The sequence below is a fragment of the Argopecten irradians genome, chromosome 10, assembly GCF_041381155.1.
Source record: "Argopecten irradians isolate NY chromosome 10, Ai_NY, whole genome shotgun sequence".
NCBI classification, from domain to species: domain Eukaryota; kingdom Metazoa; phylum Mollusca; class Bivalvia; order Pectinida; family Pectinidae; genus Argopecten; species Argopecten irradians.
The window spans coordinates 39,637,868-39,662,177 of NC_091143.1; the positions used below are offsets into that span (position 1 = coordinate 39,637,868).

Consider the following 24,310-nt stretch of genomic DNA (forward strand, 5'->3'; position numbering starts at 1 on the left):
TGCTTTGAATAATTCATTATAGTTAATTATCTTTAGACAATTATTGTTATATATAAGAACTAGAGTTTACCTTGTAAAAATGCTGAATTTTACTTAGATTATGTCTACTGTAAGTGTATGTGGTATAGCTCTTACATTGAACCTGAATTAAGATTTTGATAGATTCTTGAAAATGGTAAGACTTAAAGATGCTCCTACGCTGACAAACAGAATTTGTTCTCTATCATAAACAGAAACAGACGAATCAGTATTTTTCTTCAGTTACAAAAGTTACTTTCATTGCACCATTGTTACCACTATTGAAAAGTTTGCGCTTCTAATTTTACTTCAAGATAAAAATATTAAAAATAATTCATTGCATCCCGAAAGTGACCTTTCATAGTGGTACTAAATAAAGTATTGATTTATGCTGCACCAAAAGCAAAATAAATTATTTTATATTATTGTTTGTATTAATTAGACATATATATATACACGATTAAACACAAATTATTGTTCAAATGATGAGTATCCTTTATGCTCTGTCTGCGGTGGAGCATCTTTAGTTGTTTTCAATTTAATTTACCATATTTGACCCAGAAAGCACTCCTGTCTCTATAAGCACCCCTTCACCTTTTCAGGCCTCAATTTCACTTACATTGACTAAAGACAGATTGAAACTATGAAAACCATGTAGGTTTTTCTTTTTCAATTGTAAATTGATTAATGGCTCAACTCTGTGTTATAATTTTGTGAAATGCTATCCCAAATTTGGTCCTATTAAGCGATGATAATAATATCACAATTAATTAATTTGTTATACCTCGATGTATGATTTACATATATATCTAATTACAAAATTCTAGTTTTTGATGGATTAGATAATATAATTGATTCAAAGGATAAATACCAGTCAGATTTTTCCACTTCCCTAATCTATTCTGAAATCATTGAATATGAAACAGTTAAAAATACATTTTAGTAATAATTCATACTCTTCACCAATTTGTAATTCAATGCTAGTAATTTGGAAGATGATTTTAGAGATTTTACAAATGGAGTTATTTCCCTTTGTCTGTATATGACTCACTGTGGAGTGATTTTTGTGTTTGATCATTCAAAATATTTTTCTTCTGATAATTTCATTATGTAAATGTTTTCGCATGTGTTCATGCGATTTTCTGACTTTCCCTTTCAGGCATGGTCATCAAAGTCAATGTAGAACAGGATGACAACATTGCGGGGTTCAACCCATAGGGAGGAGCCACACGCTGCAGCCTCCTTATCCCTGGTGCGCCAACTCAGCGGGCAGATACAGGGGGTGAGTGGTGTAGTTCTAGTCATAGTTTGATATTCCCTCTCTTTGTATATATCCCACCCCCCTTTGTAAGTGGTCCTCATATAGATTAAACAGTCAACACACAATCCAGGTTGGGTTTGTATCACCTTTTCATTAAATATTCAACTCGCTGCCATGGATGCAAGGTCTGACCACATGCATGAAATGTAAGCAAAGTGAAAAAATGACTGGTCAACGATCGGGCTTTGAACCCTGGACATCTTTAATTTGCATACTATATACTGATGGGCATGATCTACCATTTGAGCTACCTGTTTATTTTGTCAGCATTCAGCCCGATTCAGAACTGTAACATCAGCTATACACATAAGTTCTAGAGAGAATATCCTGACCCCAGATAATTTTAGAGATGTCAACTCCCAAATAATTCATTTAAACGATTTTAGGAAGACAATCCAGTCATGCATCCACTGCAGTCATTCATAGATTTGCCTTTGAAAGTTTGGTTCAGGCATATTCTGGTGGAATACTGTAAAACATCTCACTTTTTCTTTACTGAATTTAGTCATTTCCATTTCAAAACAGTTTGTTTCATTAGGATAAACTTTTGCGGGTTACGAATTGAATAAATTAAGATGCCTTTAATGTTATTTGATGTAGATGATTTATTCATGCAGATCTGTAACATTGTTATACCCCCGCAATGAAGTTGGGGGGGGGGGGGGGGCGGGGGGATTGGGATATACTAGAATCACACGTTTGTCTGGAGAACTTCTCCTAAACTACTAGACAGATTTTGATAAAATTTGGTACACAGAACCCTGACATTAAAGGAAGTTAAGTAAACTATATCCTTTCGACGGCCGGCAGGATTCGAACTTGACTCAATTTTGATAGTAGGTTATTACAAATGCCATCTATGAAAGCAGTTTGCATCTAGATTACGGTTTGATGCCATTTTCACGATGATAACAAACAGCACACACTACAAACAAGTAAAAACAGTCACCGGAAGTCCCCTAAAGGTCACCACGCACGGGTCATGGAAGGCAGAAACCTGCGCGTGGGACTTGTTTTTTTTTTTTTTTTTTTTTTTTTTTTGAAATCGGTGCTATTTTCCTATTCCTTTCCCCTTTCTCTCTATTTTCTCTTACTTTGATATCTCTTCTATCGTTTAAGACCATCTGCATGTCTGTATCTTGATAATTAAGCTCACAACGACAGGTTTCCGGGCACACACTAAAATCCGGGTTTCAGACCTCAATTTTTGACTTATTTGGGCATGTTCAAAGGTGATTTGTGACGTCACTAATGCAATGACCGAATCGATATTGACATGCTATATAGGGATGAACATCTTCTTTTCAAAAAACTAGTATTTAGTTTTCAACGGTCTCAGTGGGGCTCCAGAAGGGTGCATGAAATGGGGCAAATGCATAATTACGCATAAATACGTTACGGCCGTCCAAAGGATATAGTGATGTCCGGATAATGGAAAATCTCCCGGTTTTCGAGTCGAAATCATAATAAACCATTGTGTAGACACATTTTATGAAATAAAAATAAGTTTCTAGCCGATTTTGAGTTTTTCTGTATATCCTTTCGACGGCCGGCAGGATTCGAACTTGACTCAATTTTGATAGTAGGTTATTACAAATGCCATCTATGAAAGCAGTTTGCATCTAGATTACGGTTTGATGCCATTTTCACGATGATAACAAACAGCACACACTACAAACAAGTAAAAACAGTCACCGGAAGTCCCCTAAAGGTCACCACGCACGGGTCATGGAAGGCAGAAACCTGCGCGTGGGACTTTTTTTTTTTGTTTTTTTTTTTTTTTTGAAATCGGTGCTATTTTCCCATTCCTTTCCCCTTTCTCTCTATTTTCTCTTACTTTGATATCTCTTCTATCGTTTAAGACCATCTGCATGTCTGTATCTTGATAATTAAGCTCACAACGACAGGTTTCCGGGCACACACTAAAATCCGGGTTTCAGACCTCAATTTTTGACTTATTTGGGCATGTTCAAAGGTGATTTGTGACGTCACTAATGCAATGACCGAATCGATATTGACATGCTATATAGGGATGAACATCTTCTTTTCAAAAAACTAGTATTTAGTTTTCAACGGTCTCAGTGGGGCTCCAGAAGGGTGCATGAAATGGGGCAAATGCATAATTACGCATAAATACGTTACGGCCGTCCAAAGGATATAGAGTTCTGTGATGTCCCCTATTAATGGAGTTATTACTAAACTTGTTCAACAGTGGTATTCGTTGTGATCAGCCACTATGGCGATGGTTCTAATTTTGCATTGTGTGTGATTGAAGATAATACGGTAACAAATATTTCTGTTCTCACTGCGATCGTCTTTCTCTATACCAATAATATCCTTTCTTCTAATCCTTTCTTCTAATAGATGGCATGGCAATAAAACCTAAACAAAATTACTACTGTTTCCTTCACAATTAGTTTGAAAAGGCCAATAGTGAAATGTTATAATGATATTATCTAAAACAAAGTTTGAATTTAATATACCTACGTCCTTCTCAATTTCTATCCTAACTTATAGATAACTTATTTAGGTACTGGGTTTCGTCCCCTATAGGCCCGCTCGAAATATTGATTTCTTACTTAAACAGTTTATTGATGTTCATGCCTTCCCTGGATTGTTAAGTTATTGAAGGGAGAGAACTCCTAAGAGCATAATTTGATTTTGAGGATGTGTATTTAAATAGTAGGTAGGTGCTGTATTGTTATCGTTTCACTACTGCTGGGACACTGATTGAGAGTAAACTTCCCACTTCTGAGCTGTATAGGGATCTGTCTGTACTATTAAAGTGTAATGATTCAGAGTTGACTAACTTGTAAATCAGACTCTGCGTTAAGTTAGGGTTAGGTTAAGGTACTTCTTGGGGGAAACATAATGAGTGGGATAGTCTTGAGATACACTCTGCACTTTGTGGGTGTGATGATGATGACAGTTTTTGGGTATCCTGAACAGTTTTCTTTAATGAGACGACACTTTGATATGTCTTTAATAGTTTTCTTTTTTAGATATGGCACTTTGATGTGTCTTGAACAGTTTGCTTCTGTAAGATAGAAGCCTGATGTGTCTTGAACGGTTTGCTTTTAAGATATGGCACTTTGATGTGTCTTGAACAGTTTGCTTTAGTGAGGTGGCACTTTGATGTGCCTTGAACTGTCTGCTTTAGTGAGGTGGCACTTTGATGTGTCTTGAACAGTTTACTTTAGCGAAGTGGCACTTTGTTGTGTCTTGAACACCTTGCTTTAGTGATTTGGCACTTTGATGTGCCTTGAACAGTTTGTTATAGTGAGGTGGCACTTCGATGTGTCTTGAACACCTTGCTTTAGTGAGGTGGCACTTTGATGTGCTTGAACAGTTGCTTTAGTGAGGGCACCCTTGCTTTGAGTGATTTGGCACTTTGATGTGCCTTGAACAGTTTGCTTTAGTGAGGTGGCACTTTGATGTGTCTTGAACTGTTTGCTTTAGTGAGGTGGCACTTTGATGTGTCTTGAACAGTTTGCTTTAGTGAGGTGGCACTTTGTTGTGCCTTGAACTGTTTGCTTTAGTGAGGTGGCACTTTGTTGTGTCTTGAACTGTTTGCTTTAGTGAGGTGGCACTTTGTTGTGTCTTGAACTGTTTGCTTTAGTGATTTGGCACTTTGATGTGTCTTGAACTGTTTGCTTTAGTTAGGTGGCACTTTTTTGTGTCTTGAACTGTTTGCTTTAGTGATTTGGCACTTTGATGTGCCTTGAACAGTTTCCTTTAGTGAGGTGGCACTTTGTTGTGTCTTTAACAGTTTGCTTTAGTGAGGTGGCACTTTGTTGTGTCTTGAACTGTTTGCTTTAGTGAGGTGGCACTTTGTTGTGTCTTGAACTGTTTGCTTTAGTGAGGTGGCACTTTGTTGTGTCTTGAACTGTTTGCTTTAGTGAGGTGGCACTTTGTTGTGTCTTGAACTGTTTGCTTTAGTGAGGTGGCACTTTGTTTGTGTCTTGAACTGTTTGCTTTAGTGATTTGGCACTTTGATGTCTTGAACAGTTTGCTTTAGTGAGGTGCACTTTGTTGTGCTTGAACTGTTTGCTTTAGTGAGGTGGCACTTTGTTGTGTCTTGAACTGTTTGCTTTAGTTAGGTGGCACTTTTTTGTGTCTTGAACTGTTTGCTTTAGTGATTTGGCACTTTGATGTGCCTTGAACAGTTTCCTTTAGTGAGGTGGCACTTTGTTGTGTCTTTAACAGTTTTTTTTAGTGAGGTGGCACTTTGATGTGTCTTGAACTGTTTGCTTTAGTGAGGTGGCACTTTGTTGTGTCTTGAACTGTTTGCTTTAGTGAGGTGGCACTTTTTTGTGTCTTGAACTGTTTGCTTTAGTGAGGTGGCACTTTGTTGTGTCTTGAACTGTTTGCTTTAGTGAGGTGGCACTTCGATGTGCCTTGAACTGTTTGCTTTAGTGATTTGGCACTTTGATGTGCCTTGAACAGTTTCCTTTAGTGAGGTGGCACTTTGATGTGTCTTGAACAGTTTGCTTTAGTGAGGTGGCACTTTGGTGTGTCTTGAACTGTTTGCTTTAGTGAGATGGCACTTTGATGTGTCTTGAACTGTTTGCTTTAGTGAGGTGGCACTTTGTTGTGTCTTGAACTGTTTGCTTTAGTGAGGTGGCACTTTGTTTGCCACACCGATACATATACTACTTCCCTTCTACCGGACTTGCCTAGACTCTCTTATCCCACCTTATCAAGATCAAAAGATACAAAGTTTTGAAAATATCCTTTAAATAATTTAGGATTTTAGAAAACCATAGTACTAAAAGAGTGCATGGGATGTACCGGCAGTGTGATGTTTTGTATGGTCACTGATCTTGATGGTAGTATATTGTGAATTATTGAACACATGCTCTTCTAGTGACAGCATCATTTATCATTTTGATTTTTTATTAGGGTCTGTACTATAATTAAGATAAATTGCTAGTACTGCAAACAGGTAAAAACCTTTGACTGCATTGATATTCCAGTTTGCTGAAAACAAGCTAAAAATATATTTTGATAGTCAAAAAATCTTGTATTTTCATAATTTTGCGTAGTGCTGTAATTTTGTTTGTTGAGCCTGTCATTAAAATGATTTGTTTGATTATAAATCTTGGCTACAAAACACTTAATGTCTTTTATGAAACAGCTGTCCTTTTGTATTTAAATATTTGCAAAGCCTAATGAAAGAAATCATTTATTTTGAAAATAATAACGAAGTTATGATTTATTATTTTGCAAAATAGTTTAATACTACTGTAGTGATTGTGAGACAAGTTACCATTTTATTCAATATTACCGTATTCAATAAGCACTCCCATCCCTAAAAGCATCCCCCCACCCCTTCATTTTAGGCTTCAGTTTCACCTTCAGCGAATTAAATGCATAGACTGAAAATATGAAAACTGTAGCGGTTTCCTTTCTGATTTAGATTTTTGGAATTGATTTATGGTTTTCAAATTTTTAGGTCATCTGACCCGAAGGGTCAGGATGACCTATAGTCGTCATGTTTCGTCTGTCGTCGTCCGCCATGCTGCGTCCGTCGTGCGCTGTGCGCCGTGCGTTAACTTTTCACATTTTGAACTTCTTCTCAAGTTCTACCAGTGTGATTTGGCTGAAACTTGCCTGAAATTCTACCAGTGTGATTTGGCTGAAACTTGCCTGAAATGATCCTGACATGGTCCCGACAAAGTGTTCTTATTTTTCAGGTTGATCCGAAATCCAAGATGGCCACCACAGCCGCCATCTTGAAAACACATTTTGAACTTCTCAAGTTCTATTGGTGCGATTTGGCTGAAACTTGCATGAAATGATCCTGACATGGTCCCGACAAAGTGTTCTTATTTTTCGGGTCGATCCGAAATCCAAGATGGCCGCAACAGCCACCATCTTGAAAATACATTTTGAACTTCTTCTCAAGTGCTACCGATGCGATTTGGTTGAAATTTGCATGAAATGATCCTGACATGGTCCCGACAAAGTGTTCTTATATTTCAGGTTGATCCGAAATCCAAGATGGCCACCACAGCCGCCATCTTGAAAACACATTTTGAACTTCTCAAGTTCTATCGGTGCGATTTGGCTGAAACTTGCATGAAATGATCCTGACATGGTCCCGACAAAATGTTCTTATTTTTCGCGTCGATCCGACATCCAAGATGGCCGCAACAGCCACCATCTTGAAAATACATTTTGAACTTCTTCTCAAGTGCTACCGATGCGATTTGGCTGAAACTTGCATGAAATGATCCTGACATGGTCCCGACAAAATGTTCTTATTTTTCGCGTCGATCCGACATCCAAGATGGCCGCAACAGCCACCATCTTGAAAATACATTTTGAACTTCTTCTCAAGTGCTACCGATGCGATTTGGCTGAAATTTGCATGAAATGATCCTGACATGGTCCCAACAAAGTGTTCTTATTTTTCGGGTCGATCCGAAATCCAAGATGGCCGCCACAGCCGCCATCTTGAAAACACATTTTGAACTTCTCAAGTTCTACCAGTGCGATTTGGCTGAAACTTGCATGAAATGATCCAAACATGGTCCCGACAAAGTGTTGTTATTTTTCGGGTCGATCCAAAATCCAAGATGGCCACCACAGCCGCCATCTTGAAAACACATTTTGAACTTCTTCTCAAGTTCTACTGGTGCAATTTGGCTGAAACTTGCATGAAATGATCCTGACAAGGTCCGGACAAAGTGTTGTTATTTTTCGGGTTGATCCGAAATCCAAGATGGCAGCCACAGCCGCCATCTTGAAAATACATTTTGAACTTCTTTTCAAGTTCTACCGGTGCGATTTCGCTGAAACTTGCATTAGATGATACTGACATGGTCCAGACAAAGTGTTGTTACATCTCTGGTTGATCCCAAATCGAAGATGGCTACCATGACACTCATATCTAATTAATTTCCTATCTGATTATTGCCAAGGTAGTCAGATGACCATTAAGGCCTTTGGGCCTCTTGTTTTCTATTAAGCACCCCTTATTTGCTTCAATTTTTATGTGCCCTGAGCGCTTATTGGGTCTAATACGGTAATAACCATATCAAACCAGTTGTAAGCAAGTGCTTGTGATGAATCAATTGTCTTAGAGGCCATTGCTATGTTTTCATTCCTTCGTATTGTTAAAATTCACCTTTAAACCCTAGGTCTAGTATCGAGACATTTATCGTACATGTTTAAAGATTTCACTTTTATTCATAATATACGTGAACTTTGCTAAAGGTTGTAGGAATTTTATGGTGCTAAACCTGATGTGGCTCTCTGTAGAATGATCACCCTATAGATAATGATGTTATAGAAAATTCAAAAGTACATGTTGTAGAATCACAGATATCCCAGTGGTGATCATAAACATCTTGGAATTGTGTCTGATGAAATATTCCCAAAGCAAGCTTGATATCACCAAGTTTAATGGTGGTTTTGTTAGCTCACCTGGCCTGAAGGGCCGGTGAGCTTATGTCATGGCGCGGCGTCCGTCGTCCGTCCGTCCGTCAACATTTCCTTTAAATCACTACTTGTCATAGAGTTCTGTATGGACTGTAACCAAATTTGGCCACAAACATCCTTGGGGGAAAGGGAACAGAACTTGTATAAATTTTGGCTCTGACCCCCCGGGGGCAGGAGGGGCGGGGCCCAATAGGGAAAATAAGGTAAATCCTATAAAACGCTACTTGTCCTAGAGTTCTGCATGGATTGTAACCAAATTTGGCCACAAACATCCTTGAGGAAAGAGGAACAGAACGTGTATAAATTTTGGCTCTGAACCCCCGGGGGCAGGAGGGGCGGGGGCCCAATAGGGAAAATGGAGGTAAATCCTATAAATCGCTACTTGTCCTAGAGTTCTGCATGGATTGTAACCAAAGTTGGCCACAAACATCCTTGGGGGAAGGGGAACAGAACTTGTATAAATTTTGGCTCTGACCCCATGGGGGCAAGAGGGGTGGGGCCCAATAGGGGAAATAGAGATAAATCCTTTAAATCGCTACTTGTCCTAGAGTTCTGCATGGATTGTAACCAAATTTGGCCACAAACATCCTTGGCAGAAGGGGAACAGAACTTGTATAAATTTTGGCTCTGACCCCATGGGGGCAGGAGGGGCGGGGCCCAATAGGGGAAATAGAGGTAATCTTATAAATTGCTACTTGTCCTAGAGTTCTGCATGGATTGTAACCAAATTTGACCAGAAACATCCTTGGGGGAAAGAGAACAGAAAATTGTATAAATTTTGGCTCTGACGCCCTTGGGGCAGGAGGGGCGGGGCCCAATAGGGGAAATAGAGGTAAATCCTGTAAATCGCTAATAGTCATATAGTTCTGCTTGGATTTTAACCAAATTTGGCCCAGAAACATCCTTGGGGTTAACAGAATTTGTATAAATTTTGGCTTTGACTCCTGGAGCAGAAAGAGTGGGGCCTTATAGGGGAATTCAGAAAAGAAACAATGAACTTGAATTCAGAACATTCCTAGGCATTACAAACCAGGTGAGCGAGCATAAGCCCTCTGGCCTCTTTTTTGGCTTTGACTTTCAGGACAAAAGGGAATGGGCCATGGTTGTTTGTGAATGTCTTGTCAGTCTAAACCTTCAGGACAAAGGAATGGGCCATGGTTGTTTGTGAATGTCTTGTCAGTCTAAACCTTCAGGACAAAGGAATGGGCCATGGTTGTTTGTGAATGTCTTGTCAGTCTAAACCTTCAGGACAAAGGGAATGGGCCATGGTTGTTTGTTTGTGAATGTCTTGTCAGTCTAAACCTTCAGGACAAAGGGAATGGGCCATGGTTGTTTGTTTGTGAATGTCTTGTCAGTCTAAACCTTCAGGACAAAGGGAATGGGCCATGGTTGTTTGTTTGTGAATGTCTTGTCAGTCTAAACCTTCAGGACAAAGGGAATGGGCCATGGTTGTTTGTTTGTGAATGTCTTGTCAGTCTAAACCTTCAGGACAAAGGGAATGGGCCATGGTTGTTTGTTTGTGAATGTCTTGTCAGTCTAAACCTTCAGGACAAAGGGAATGGGCCATGGTTTGTTTGTGAATGTCTTGTCAGTCTAAACCTTCAGGACAAAGGGAATGGGCCATGGTTGTTTGTTTGTGAATGTCTTGTTCAGTCTAAACCTTCAGGACAAAGGGAATGGGCCATGGTTGTTTGTGAATGTCTTGTCAGTCTAAACCTTCAGGACAAAGGGAATGGGCCATGGTTGTTTGTGAATGTCTTGTCAGTCTAAACCTTCAGGACAAAGGGAATGGGCCATGGTTGTTTGTTTGTGAATGTCTTGTCAGTCTAAACCTTCAGGACAAAGGGAATGGGCCATGGTTGTTTGTGAATGTCTTGTCAGTCTAAACCTTCAGGACAAAGGGAATGGGCCATGGTTGTCTGTGAATGTCTTGTCAGTCTAAACCTTCAGGACAAAGGGAATGGGCCATGGTTGTTTGTTTGTGAATGTCTTGTCAGTCTAAACCTTCAGGACAAAGGGAATGGGCCATGGTTGTTTGTTTGTGAATGTCTTGTCAGTCTAAACCTTCAGGACAAAGGGAATGGGCCATGGTTGTTTGTTTGTGAATGTCTTGTCAGTCTAAACCTTCAGGACAAAGGGAATGGGCCATGGTTGTCTGTGAATGTCTTAGCTTGTCAGTCTAAACCTTCAGGACAAAGGGAATGGGCCATGGTTGTTTGTTTGTGAATGTCTTGTCAGTCTAAACCTTCAGGACAAAGGGAATGGGCCATGGTTGTTTGTGAATGTCTTGTCAGTCTAAACCTTCAGGACAAAGGGAATGGGCCATGGTTGTTTGTGAATGTCTTGTCAGTCTAAACCTTCAGGACAAAGGGAATGGGCCCATGGTTGTTTGTGAATTGAATGGGCCATGGTTGTCTGTGAATGTCTTGTCAGTCTAAACCTTCAGGACAAAGGGAATGGGCCATGGGTTGTTTGTGAATGTCTTGTCAGTCTAAACCTTCAGGACAAAGGGAATGGGCCATGGTTGTTTGTGAATGTCTTGTCAGTCTAAACCTTCAGGACAAAGGGAATGGGCCATGGTTGTTCTGTGAATGTCTTGTCAGTCTAAACCTTCAGGACAAAGGGAATGGGCCATGGTTGTTTGTGAATGTCTTGTCAGTCTAAACCTTCAGGACAAAGGGAATGGGCCATGGTTGTTTGTGAATGTCTTGTCAGTCTAAACCTTCAGGACAAAGGGAATGGGCCATGGTTGTTTGTGAATGTCTTGTCAGTCTAAACCTTCAGGACAAAGGGAATGGGCCATGGTTGTTTGTGAATGTCTTGTCAGTCTAAACCTTCAGGACAAAGGGAATGGGCCATGGTTGTCTGTGAATGTCTTAAAAAGCTTGTCAGTCTAAACCTTCAGGACAAAGGGAATGGGCCATGGTTGTCTGTGAATGTCTTGTCAGTCTAAACCTTCAGGACAAAGGAATGGGCCATGGTTGTTTGTGAATGTCTTGTCAGTCTAAACCTTCAGGACAAAGGGAATGGGCCATGGTTGTTTGTGAATGTCTTGTCAGTCTAAACCTTCAGGACAAAGGGAATGGGCCATGGTTGTTTGTGAATGTCTTGTCAGTCTAAACCTTCATGGACAAAGGGAATGGGCCATGGTTGTTTGTGAATGTCTTGTCAGTCTAAACCTTCAGGACAAAGGGAATGGGCCATGGTTGTTTGTGAATGTCTTGTCAGTCTAAACCTTCAGGACAAAGGGAATGGGCCATGGTTGTTTGTGAATGTCTTGTCAGTCTAAACCTTCAGGACAAAGGGAATGGGCCATGGTTGTTTGTGAATGTCTTGTCAGTCTAAACCTTCAGGACAAAGGGAATGGGCCATGGTTGTTTGTGAATGTCTTGTCAGTCTAAACCTTCAGGACAAAGGGAATGGGCCATGGTTGTTTGTGAATGTCTTGTCAGTCTAAACCTTCAGGACAAAGGGAATGGGCCATGGTTTGTTTGTGAATGTCTTGTCAGTCTAAACCTTCAGGACAAAGGGAATGGGCCATGGTTGTTTGTGAATGTCTTGTCAGTCTAAACCTTCAGGACAAAGGGAATGGGCCATGGTTGTTTGTGAATGTCTTGTCAGTCTAAACCTTCAGGACAAAGGGAATGGGCCATGTTGTTGTTTGTGAATGTCTTGTCAGTCTAAACCTTCAGGACAAAGGGAATGGGCCATGGTTGTTTGTGAATGTCTTGTCAGTCTAAACCTTCAGGACAAAGGGAATGGGCCATGGTTGTTTGTGAATGTCTTGTCAGTCTAAACCTTCAGGACAAAGGGAATGGGCCATGGTTGTTTGTGAATGTCTTGTCAGTCTAAACCTTCAGGACAAAGGGAATGGGCCATGGTTGTTTGTTTGTGAATGTCTTGTCAGTCTAAACCTTCAGGACAAAGGGAATGGGCCATGGTTGTTTGTGAATGTCTTGTCAGTCTAAACCTTCAGGACAAAGGGAATGGGCCATGGTTGTTTGTTTGTGAATGTCTTGTCAGTCTAAACCTTCAGGACCAAGGGAATGGGCCATGGTTGTTTGTTTGTGAATGTCTTGTCAGTCTAAACCTTCAGGACAAAGGGAATGGGCCATGGTTGTCTGTGAATGTCTTGTCAGTCTAAACCTTCAGGACAAAGGGAATGGGCCATGGTTGTCTGTGAATGTCTTGTCAGTCTAAACCTTCAGGACAAAGGGAATGGGCCATGGTTGTCTGTGAATGTCTTGTCAGTCTAAACCTTCAGGACAAAGGGAATGGGCCATGGTTGTTTGTTTGTGAATGTCTTGTCAGTCTAAACCTTCAGGACAAAGGGAATGGGCCATGGTTGTTTGTTTGTGAATGTCTTGTCAGTCTAAACCTTCAGGACAAAGGGAATGGGCCATGGTTGTTTGTTTGTGAATGTCTTGTCAGTCTAAACCTTCAGGACAAAGGGAATGGGCCATGGTTGTCTGTGAATGTCTTGTCAGTCTAAACCTTCAGGACAAAGGGAATGGGCCATGGTTGTTTGTGAATGTCTTGTCAGTCTAAACCTTCAGGACAAAGGGAATGGGCCATGGTTGTTTGTGAATGTCTTGTCAGTCTAAACCTTCAGGACAAAGGGAATGGGCCATGGTTGTTTGTGAATGTCTTGTCAGTCTAAACCTTCAGGACAAAGGGAATGGGCCATGGTTGTTTGTGAATGTCTTGTCAGTCTAAACCTTCAGGACAAAGGGAATGGGCCATGTTGTTTGTTTGTGAATGTCTTGTCAGTCTAAACCTTCAGGACAAAGGGAATGGGCCATGGTTGTTTGTGAATGTCTTGTCAGTCTAAACCTTCAGGACAAAGGGAATGGGCCATGGTTGTTTGTTTGTGAATGTCTTGTCAGTCTAAACCTTCAGGACAAAGGGAATGGGCCATGGTTGTTTGTTTGTGATTGTCTTGTCAGTCTAAACCTTCAGGACAAAGGGAATGGGCCATGGTTGTCTTTGTTTGTGAATGTCTTGTCAGTCTAAACCTTCAGGACAAAGGGAATGGGCCATGGTTGTTTGTGAATGTCTTGTCAGTCTAAACCTTCAGGACAAAGGGAATGGGCCATGGTTGTTTGTGAATGTCTTGTCAGTCTAAACCTTCAGGACAAAGGGAATGGGCCATGGTTGTTTGTGAATGTCTTGTCAGTCTAAACCTTCAGGACAAAGGGAATGGGCCATGGTTGTTTGTGAATGTCTTGTCAGTCTAAACCTTCAGGACAAAGGGAATGGGCCATGGTTTGTTTGTGAATGTCTTGTCAGTCTAAACCTTCAGGACAAAGGGAATGGGCCATGGTGTTGTTGTTTGTGAATGTCTTGTCAGTCTAAACCTTCAGGACAAAGGGAATGGGCCATGGTTGTTTGTGAATGTCTTGTCAGTCTAAACCTTCAGGACAAAGGGAATGGGCCATGTTGTTGTTTGTGAATGTCTTGTCAGTCTAAACCTTCAGGACAAAGGGAATGGGCCATGGTTGTTTGTGAATGTCTTGTCAGTCTAAACCTTCAGGACAAAGGGAATGGGCCATGGTTGTTTGTGAATGTCTTGTCAGTCTAAACCTTCAGGACAAAGGGAATGGGCCATGGTTGTTTGTTTGTGAATGTCTTGTCAGTCTAAACCTTCAGGACAAAGGGAATGGGCCATGGTTGTTTGTGAATGTCTTGTCAGTCTAAACCTTCAGGACAAAGGGAATGGGCCATGGTTGTTTGTGAATGTCTTGTCAGTCTAAACCTTCAGGACAAAGGGAATGGGCCATGGTTGTTTGTGAATGTCTTGTCAGTCTAAACCTTCAGGACAAAGGGAATGGGCCATGGTTGTTTGTGAATGTCTTGTCAGTCTAAACCTTCAGGACAAAGGGACAAAGGGAATGGGCCATGGTTGTTTGTGAATGTCTTGTCAGTCTAAACCTTCAGGACAAAGGGAATGGGCCATGGTTGTTTGTTTGTGAATGTCTTGTCAGTCTAAACCTTCAGGACAAAGGGAATGGGCCATGGTTGTTTGTGAATGTCTTGTCAGTCTAAACCTTCAGGACAAAGGGAATGGGCCATGGTTGTTTGTGAATGTCTTGTCAGTCTAAACCTTCAGGACAAAGGGAATGGGCCAGGTTGTTTGTGAATGTCTTGTCAGTCTAAACCTTCAGGACAAAGGAATGGGCCATGGTTTGTTTGTGAATGTCTTGTCAGTCTAAACCTTCAGGACAAAGGGAATGGGCCATGGTTGTTTGTTGTGAATGTCTTGTCAGTCTAAACCTTCAGGACAAAGGGAATGGGCCATGGTTGTTTGTTTGTGAATGTCTTGTCAGTCTAAACCTTCAGGACAAAGGGAATGGGCCATGGTTGTTTGTGAATGTCTTGTCAGTCTAAACCTTCAGGACAAAGGGAATGGGCCATGGTTGTTTGTTTGTGATTGTCTTGTCAGTCTAAACCTTCAGGACAAAGGGAATGGGCCATGGTTGTCTGTGAATGTCTTGTTAGTCTAAACCTTCAGGACAAAGGGAATGGGCCATGGTTGTTTGTGAATGTCTTGTCAGTCTAAACCTTCAGGACAAAGGGAATGGGCCATGGTGTTTGTTTGTGAATGTCTTGTCAGTCTAAACCTTCAGGACAAAGGGAATGGGCCATGGTTGTTTGTTTGTGAATGTCTTGTCAGTCTAAACCTTCAGGACAAAGGGAATGGGCCATGGTTTGTCTGTGAATGTCTTGTCAGTCTAAACCTTCAGGACAAAGGGAATGGGCCATGGTTGTTTGTTTGTGAATGTCTTGTCAGTCTAAACCTTCAGGACAAAGGGAATGGGCCATGGTTGTTTGTGAATGTCTTGTCAGTCTAAACCTTCAGGACAAAGGGAATGGGCCATGGGTTGTCTGTGAATGTCTTGTCAGTCTAAACCTTCAGGACAAAGGGAATGGGCCATGGTTGTCTGTGAATGTCTTGTCAGTCTTAACCTTCAGGACAAAGGGAATGGGCCATGGTTGTTTGTGAATGTCTTGTCAGTCTAAACCTTCAGGACAAAGGGAATGGGCCATGGTTGTTTGTTTGTGAATGTCTTGTCAGTCTAAACCTTCAGGACAAAGGGAATGGGCCATGGTTGTTTGTTTGTGAATGTCTTGTCAGTCTAAACCTTCAGGACAAAGGGAATGGGCCATGGTTGTTTGTGAATGTCTTGTCAGTCTAAACCTTCAGGACAAAGGGAATGGGCCATGGTTGTTTGTGAATGTCTTGTCAGTCTAAACCTTCAGGACAAAGGGAATGGGCATGGTTGTTGTGAATGTCTTGTCAGTCTAAACCTTCAGGACAAAGGGAATGGGCCATGGTTGTTTGTGAATGTCTTGTTAGTCTAAACCTTCAGGACAAAGGGAATGGGCCATGGTTGTTTGTTTGTGAATGTCTTGTCAGTCTAAACCTTCAGGACCAAAGGGAATGGGCCATGGTTGTTTGTGAATGTCTTGTCAGTCTAATAGTTAAACCTTCAGGACAAAGGGAATGGGCCATGGTTGTTTGTGAATGTCTTGTCAGTCTAAACCTTCAGGACAAAGGGAATGGGCCATGGTTGTTTGTGAATGTCTTGTCAGTCTAAACCTTCAGGACAAAGGGAATGGGCCATGGTTGTTTGTGAATGTCTTGTCAGTCTAAACCTTCAGGACAAAGGGAATGGGCCATGGTTGTTTGTTTGTGAATGTCTTGTCAGTCTAAACCTTCAGGACAAAGGGAATGGGCCATGGTTGTTTGTGAATGTCTTGTCAGTCTAAACCTTCAGGACAAAAGGAATGGGCCATGGTTGTTTGTGAATGTCTTGTCAGTCTAAACCTTCAGGACAAAGGGAATGGGCCATGGTTGTTTGTGAATGTCTTGTCAGTCTAAACCTTCAGGACATGAATGTCTTGTCAGTCTAAACCTTCAGGACAAAGGGAATGGGCCATGGTTGTTTGTGAATGTCTTGTCAGTCTAAACCTTCAGGACAAAAGGAATGGGCCATGGTTGTTTGTGAATGTCTTGTCAGTCTAAACCTTCAGGACAAAGGGAATGGGCCATGGTTGTTTGTGAATGTCTTGTCAGTCTAAACCTTCAGGACAAAGGGAATGGGCCATGGTTGTTTGTTTGTGAATGTCTTGTCAGTCTAAACCTTCAGGACAAAGGGAATGGGCCATGGTTGTTTGTGAATGTCTTGTCAGTCTAAACCTTCAGGACAAAGGGAATGGGCCATGGTTGTTTGTGAATGTCTTGTCAGTCTAAACCTTCAGGACAAAGGGAATGGGCCATGGTTGTTTGTGAATGTCTTGTCAATCTAAACCTTCAGGACAAAGGAATGGGCCATGGTTGTTTGTGAATGTCTTGTCAGTCTAAACCTTCAGGACAAAGGGAATGGGCCATGGTTGTTTGTGAATGTCTTGTCAGTCTAAACCTTCAGGACAAAGGGAATGGGCCATGGTTGTTTGTGAATGTCTTGTCAGTCTAAACCTTCAGGACAAAAGGAATGGGCCATGGTGGTTTGTTTGTGAATGTCTTGTCAGTCTAAACCTTCAGGACAAAGGGAATGGGCCATGGTTGTTTGTGAATGTCTTGTCAATCTAAACCTTCAGGACAAAAGGAATGGGCCATGGTTGTTTGTGAATGTCTTGTCAGTCTAAACCTTCAGGACAAAGGGAATGGGCCATGGTTGTTTGTGAATGTCTTGTCAGTCTAAACCTTCAGGACAAAAGGAATGGGCCATGGTTGTTTGTGAATGTCTTGTCAGTCTAAGCCTTCAGTATTTGACCACATTTTCATTGTGTCAACAGGCTTCAAATCCTTTCTGCTGATACTAAAATACAGTCCTTTCACATAGAGAGCTATTATCACTATCTGACTTCCAAGTAAGAAAAAAGGCCTTTTGAAATATCAGAGTTCAAGATACTGATTAAGCCAGAATAATTGGTTAAAAAGAGTTGTCTTAATCACCAGGATATTTTTCCCAATATTTTACTTTTATTCTTTTCAATGACTTGCATATTTGTAATTTCCCTGTTGTATAGTAGCAAGTTTATTATCTAAAAAAAATTATTTCAAGTATGGAAATCAAAATCTTACCATCAAGATTTATTCTAATTTGCATTGATCTCTGCAAAAGATAAGTATTTCATAGATATCTGTGTTAAATCTCAAAGGATACAGAGGTGTTAGATATGTATAAAGAAATTCCTAAGGAATGTATTGATGTGGAAATTTTTATCCTAGAAAGGACAGGTTGAGATTGTGTGTTAGTTATAGAGAGAGTATGTTGACACCTTGTTGCAGCTGCTCCAGGATTTGGTGCCAGACTTAGATACCTTTTACTGCGTCATGTGGTCTGCGAGATGCCATTTACATAATTGGGAAGTCAGTCACGATCACATGTGTCTTTGTCGAGGACAAAATCAGGTTAGACGTCCAATGCAGCACTGATACTTACTTAGCAGGTTAGACGTCCAATGTAGCACTGATACTTACTTAGCAGGTTAGACGTCTAATGTAGCACTGATACTTACTTCGCCTAAGAATTTTTCAGTTTTATGATACCAAAGCAACATGGGTAAATTATGATTTACCTTGAATTAGACAAACCTTTTGGTAGTTGTGACATCATAACTTGATGTCATGTGACCTTTGGGCCACAGGGGCCTAGTGGTTAAAGATGTCCCGACATATGATCACAAGCCTTTTAACTCTATGTTGTGAGTTCGAATCCCATGTGGGGCAGTTGCCAGGTACGGATTGCTGGTTGGTGGTTTTTCTACAGATGCTTCGGCTTTCCTCCACCAAAAAACCTTGCACGTCCTTAGATGGCCCTGGCTGTTAACAGGAACTAATATAACCAATTGTGAGCCAGTCTAGTATGATAAAAACAAAGAAAAATAATTCTTTTGACTTGCAATTAAATCTTGGCAGGAGTTGATTTTTTCAAGTTGTAAATTTAACCTAAATAACATTGCTGCTGGATGTTAATTGAACTTTAAATAATGCTGTTAATCAATTTTAGCATTAAACTTGTAATTTTCGGCTATAAATACCATTTAACATCAATAACCAGACATTCTATTTTGAGTGCTGTTCATTAAGTGGGATTGCCTTGTGATGTTGTAAGTGGTCTAATGCTTCACTTGTACCATGTGATGGTGAACGCATCAGATTGTCTCCAACAGTCTCTGTCTCAATCACCCTAATTGATATTGGTGGACTGCTTCAACATCACCATACCGTCGCCCAATCAGTAATGTGCCACGTTTTTCTGCCTATTGATTTCATGTCAGTTATGGGTACGACTGTCAAACTTTTATATGAAAGAATAGCAACTGGTGTTTATTTAAAGACCAATGGTTGTTTCCTTGGAAGAATAATTTGAGAGCGTTTATAATTTGTGATACCCAAGACTTGAAGACTTCTATACATCTGAGAGATACGCTAAACAATTACTGATAAAGGTGTGATGTCATGGGTCTCTTTGTGATACTGGTATTTCAACAGATTATTTTTCATAATGCCCTGTCAAATTGGTGGAGGGAGATCAATTACTGCCCGTGTCTGTCCCATCCCGTCACACAGTGTTACATTCAGTTTTCAATATGGAGTGATATGGAGCCAGACTTTCTTATAGCCTACAGATGTTTCTAGTTTAAGAGATATTCCCAAATCAATTCAGGATGTAGTTAAATGTTTTTGCTTTGGCCTTCAACTGTTTCATGTGTATAGATCTATGTTATTAGTTGTTAACTGGTACCATTGTTCATATAAAGATGACAAATAAAGTTATTGCCTATAATCTATGCTTTAAATAGAGATAATCTTCCATGTAAAGTTGTAGCACGGGAGTTTTATAACATAGAGCATGCTAACTCTCTTGTCACGTTAGGTAGATCTACTAAAAGTCAACATCTCTCTAGCTGAAGCTAGTAAGCCACTCTCCTTCACAAAATCTTTGAACCAAGATACAAACCCCAGATATATCTGGATGAAATTAAAGAATCCCCAATTTAAGGTAGTGTCTACATTTGGAGCGGCACCAAAACCTGAAACATTAGCTATAGAAGCTGTGTACACTCGCTTCCTTTACGCTTTGGTAGCAGGTGAGAGATACAGGCCCATTTGACCTCTTTATTAATCTTTTCAACAATTATTCCATTTTTCTGCCCTTTTTGTGGGTGTGATATTCACCAGATACAAAAGTGTAAGAGCAATGACTAAATAAAGTGGTCCGGAATGTCAAGGACATGCTCTCCGTTTTTGTTTCTGGACGGACACTAATAATAATTCTATTTTCTGCAGTTGATTATGTTTCTAGTTGATTTAATTTCTAGCTTGTTAATACCTTGTCCAGTGATGACAAGACAGTAGCAGTGAGAGGACCCTTCTAAATATAGTCTGGTGGTGGCTAGCTGACAAGACAGTAAGATCCTACACTAACTCATCTGCCAGTCAATTCATATAGCTATTCTTTTCTTCTTGTGCTGGGCACTCAGATTTCATCTTCCAAACCACTTATGATCAGAGATTGGGTACTTATTGAATATAACATATACTGTATTTGACTTAAAAGGGTGCCTCCCCCAATAAGGGCGCCCCTACCTTTTCCAATTAATTTTCTAGCTTAAGAGTAGGAAAAGATGTTCACTGTTCATAAGACACCATATAATAAGCATGCTTCTGTATTTGTCACAATGTAGATGTAGATGTTTGTGACTTTTCAAGATGAATGCCAACTGGATAGAGGCAAATTCCATGAAGCGCGCTATAGTGAATTAATCATTCGTTATCATCAAGGATGGAACAGCCATTTGAACAGCCGTTTTCCATGATCGCTGGCACGACAATTAATTGTGACATCAAAATGATAATGAAGTCATGATAAGCGATTGAAGTTCATAGTCTATATGACTGCCTACTGCACTTGGTAAGGTTACAAAGTGGGACTGCAGTTAAAATATAAATATTCATGTATGAAAACTGTCTTATTCCATTTAGCTTGCTAGATATTTACATCAACAACATTTGTTTGGAAAACCTTGTCAAATAATCTATCAAACACCAAATATTTGCAGCAATGTTTACATTTCTAATGAACTTTGAGCTATTTCAATGGTGACTATAATACAAGAGAAATCTAAAGAATGTTTGGTTTGTTATAGAAATGACTTCATAGGTATACATATTGATAAAAATTTTGGTCCGCTGCGTAATATAGACGATAAAATCTCTGTGAAAGTACAATGTTTTATTTAAGATTAGAGGGAAACAGGTCTATTAAGGTAGGTGATTATTCTGTGTTATTTTGAGATTTTAATCGGTCACATCAACAGATGAAATGTATTTAAAATGCATGGTCAAAGGAATTAGCTATATAGACCATACTGCTGTGGATAAATGGTAAAAATTTGCTCTAAGGAACAGGATTTGTGATTTTCTGTCTCAGTGACTATGTTAGCTAGGTAACGAACCATTATCCAATTTAGTACCACTGATAAAGGTTTGGGAGGCTTGATGGCCATTTGTCATGTAATCGGGAAATTTAAATCAATTTGTGGCACCGCAAATAGAAAGCAAACACAAGCAATGTATGGGATTGCAACAGGAAACGGCAGTTACACAAGGAATTGCATTAAGGCAACTACAGAGATTTTCTAGATGATACTAGCAGTCAGAAATGAAAAGCTGCAAAGATGTTCCAACAAATCATATAGAATTTTCCTTTCAGAATTGTTTATGACGTTCGAATCAAAAAGATAAACATAACAATTATTCAAGTGATTTTGATGTAGAACATGTTTGATTGATGTAGAACATGTTTGATTGATGTAGAACATGTTTGATTGATGTAGAACATGTTTGATTGATGTAGAACATGTTTGATTGATGTAGAACATGTTTGATTGATGTAGAACATGTTTGATTGATGTGATTGATGTAGAGCATGTTTGATTGATGTAGAACATGTTTGATTGATGTAGAACATGTTTGATTGATGTAGAACATGTTTGATTGATGTAGAACATGTTTGATTGATGTAGAACATGTTTGATTGATGTAGAACATGTTTGATTGATGTAGAGCATGTTTGATTGATGTAGAGCATGTTTGATTGATGTAGAGCATGTTTGATTGATGTAGAGCATGTTTGATTGATGTAGAACATGTTTGATTGATGTAGAACATGTTTGATTGATGTAGAACATGTTTGATTGATGTAGAACATGTTTGATTGATGTAGAACATGTTTGATTGATGTAGAACATGTTTGATTGATGTAGAACATGTTTGATTGATGTAGAACATGTTTGATTGATGTAGAACATGTTTGATTGATGTAGAACATGTTTGATTGATGTAGAACATGTTTGATTGATGTAGAACATGTTTGATTGATGTAGAACATGTTTGAGTGATGTAGAACATGTTTGATTGATGTAGAGCATGTTTGATTGATGTAGAGCATGTTTGATTGATGTAGAACATGTTTGATTGATGTAGAACATGTTTGATTGATGTAGAACATGTTTGATTGATGTAGAACATGTTTGATTGATGTAGAACATGTTTGATTGATGTAGAACATGTTTGATTGATGTAGAACATGTTTGATTGATGTAGAACATGTTTGATTCTATGTTTAAATGGTTGAGAAGGTTACCATGAATGTATGCTTTTTAATCGGACTTTATCAAAGGTACTGGTATTTATTTGTTCATATATATCTTTACAATTGTACCAGACCTTTATGCTTCCCTTTCTTTTTCCCACGCCTTGGAAATAATGATTTATGGCCTTTGATTGGGTTGAGCAAAGTCAAGTAATATTCTATATATAATGTATAATGTTTTAGTAGAAAACATTTCTATCCAGACTTAGAATGCTCCTTCTTGGTTGTATTGCTATTTTATTGTCCAATCACCAGGTAATATTTAACCAACCTCGGTATATACTAATTGCACATGCGTTCAATGTAGAATCATTTGTTAGAACATACACAATACAAAATGCAAAGTTTCGTGCAGTTTCTGCGCGGTTTGATTGACAGCCATGGAACCATCTGTGTTTACCAGTATACTCAAGACGTCGTTACTGAGTAAAACGGTGCCATGATTGTCCAATAGTGCACAGTTGTTTATTAAAACATTGCCATGATTGTCCAATAGTGCACAGTTGTTTATTAAAACATTCACAATAAAATGAAAAAGAGAAGAATTGCAGTCTTCATTTGAAAAAAAAAACAACTTATAGATATAGATGCCTGAAGCATCAATTGTTATGTATAATGTGCATTAAAGTAGTGGCGACGTTAATCAGGAAATTAAATGTGTGTATAATTGGACTCCTTCTGAATGAAAGATATAAAAAAACCTGTAATCTATCGAGAGTGATACCTAACAACCAAGCTCGAGTAATTCAAACAAATCCCTCAAGGACTGGTTCAATTAAAGGTGTGAGACAACGCTGAACTCTGTTAAATCACCGAAGAGTTATGGATATTGATGTGCAGGAGGCAACACCTATTTTGATATAAAAATCTGAAGTGCTGAAAAAAATGTTGGCTGTCAGCCTGGAAGAGAAGCTAGCGTTTAAATACAAATTAGGTGTAAAACTTCGTTGGTGATAAGAGTTAATTTGAAGGAGTGCTGTGCAGCGAAATGTCTTCAGGATGGGAAATAATCTATTGATTTTGTGCGATTTGTTGTGTAATCGTGAAAGTTTTGTGGCTCTCTGGGAAATGTGATTCTGCAAAAAAACAAGAGTTTGTGATTTTAAGTGATGAATAGCCAATTTATTATAAATTATTGATTCAATCAACATTGAAATTCTACAAACATTCCTTCATATTAAGTCAGCGCTGAAATTCTACAAACATTACTTCAGATTCAATAGACATTCAATTCAACAATCCTTTAGATTCAATCAGCGTTCAAAGTCTACAAACATTTCTTGAGATTCAAACAGTGCCCGAATTCTACAATCATTCCTTAAGATTCAACCAACATCTGAATTCTACGAACATTCCTTGAGATTCAACCAGCGCTTAATTTCTACAAACATGACTTATATTCAATAGACAGTCAAATTCAACATTCCTTTAGATTCAATTAGCGCTCAAAGTCTACAAACATTTTTTGAGATTCAAACAGTGCCCGAATTCTACAAACATTCCTAGAATTCTAATACATATTCATTTAGTCCATTTGCCATAATACGCACCTCTAAAATTATAACCATTGTTATACTTTGAAATATGAGTTTCCTCTATATATATAAAAAAATAATTGTTACTTATGTTTAATGCAATAGAATGGTATTATATTTACATCTTCCAAAAATGCTTACTTGTTTGTTCATTTATTAAATGTTAAAAAAGTAGTTTCGTGCTTGACCTTGATGATGTAAAGATAGTGTTATTATATATGTGTAATGTCAGACATTCCTAATTAAAGAAATCTCAGTTCTCTGACTGTAAACTAGAAATAAGTAGTAGATGTAATCATTTATTTGACATCAGCATTTTAATT

The 24,310-nt window shown here is 39.2% G+C and overlaps 1 protein-coding gene across 2 annotated transcripts in view; it reads left to right on the forward strand.

The window, feature by feature from the left end:
* The window catches only part of LOC138333881 (transient receptor potential cation channel subfamily M member 3-like), a 156,424-nt gene that overhangs the window by 11,072 nt on the left and 121,042 nt on the right, over positions 1-24,310 (forward strand). For both annotated transcript variants that reach the window (XM_069282523.1, XM_069282522.1), the window contains exon 2: positions 1,178-1,300. In XM_069282523.1, the coding sequence (XP_069138624.1) occupies positions 1,208-1,300 (93 nt within the window). In that variant the 5' untranslated portion in view covers positions 1,178-1,207. The remainder of the gene's footprint in view (positions 1-1,177; positions 1,301-24,310) is intronic.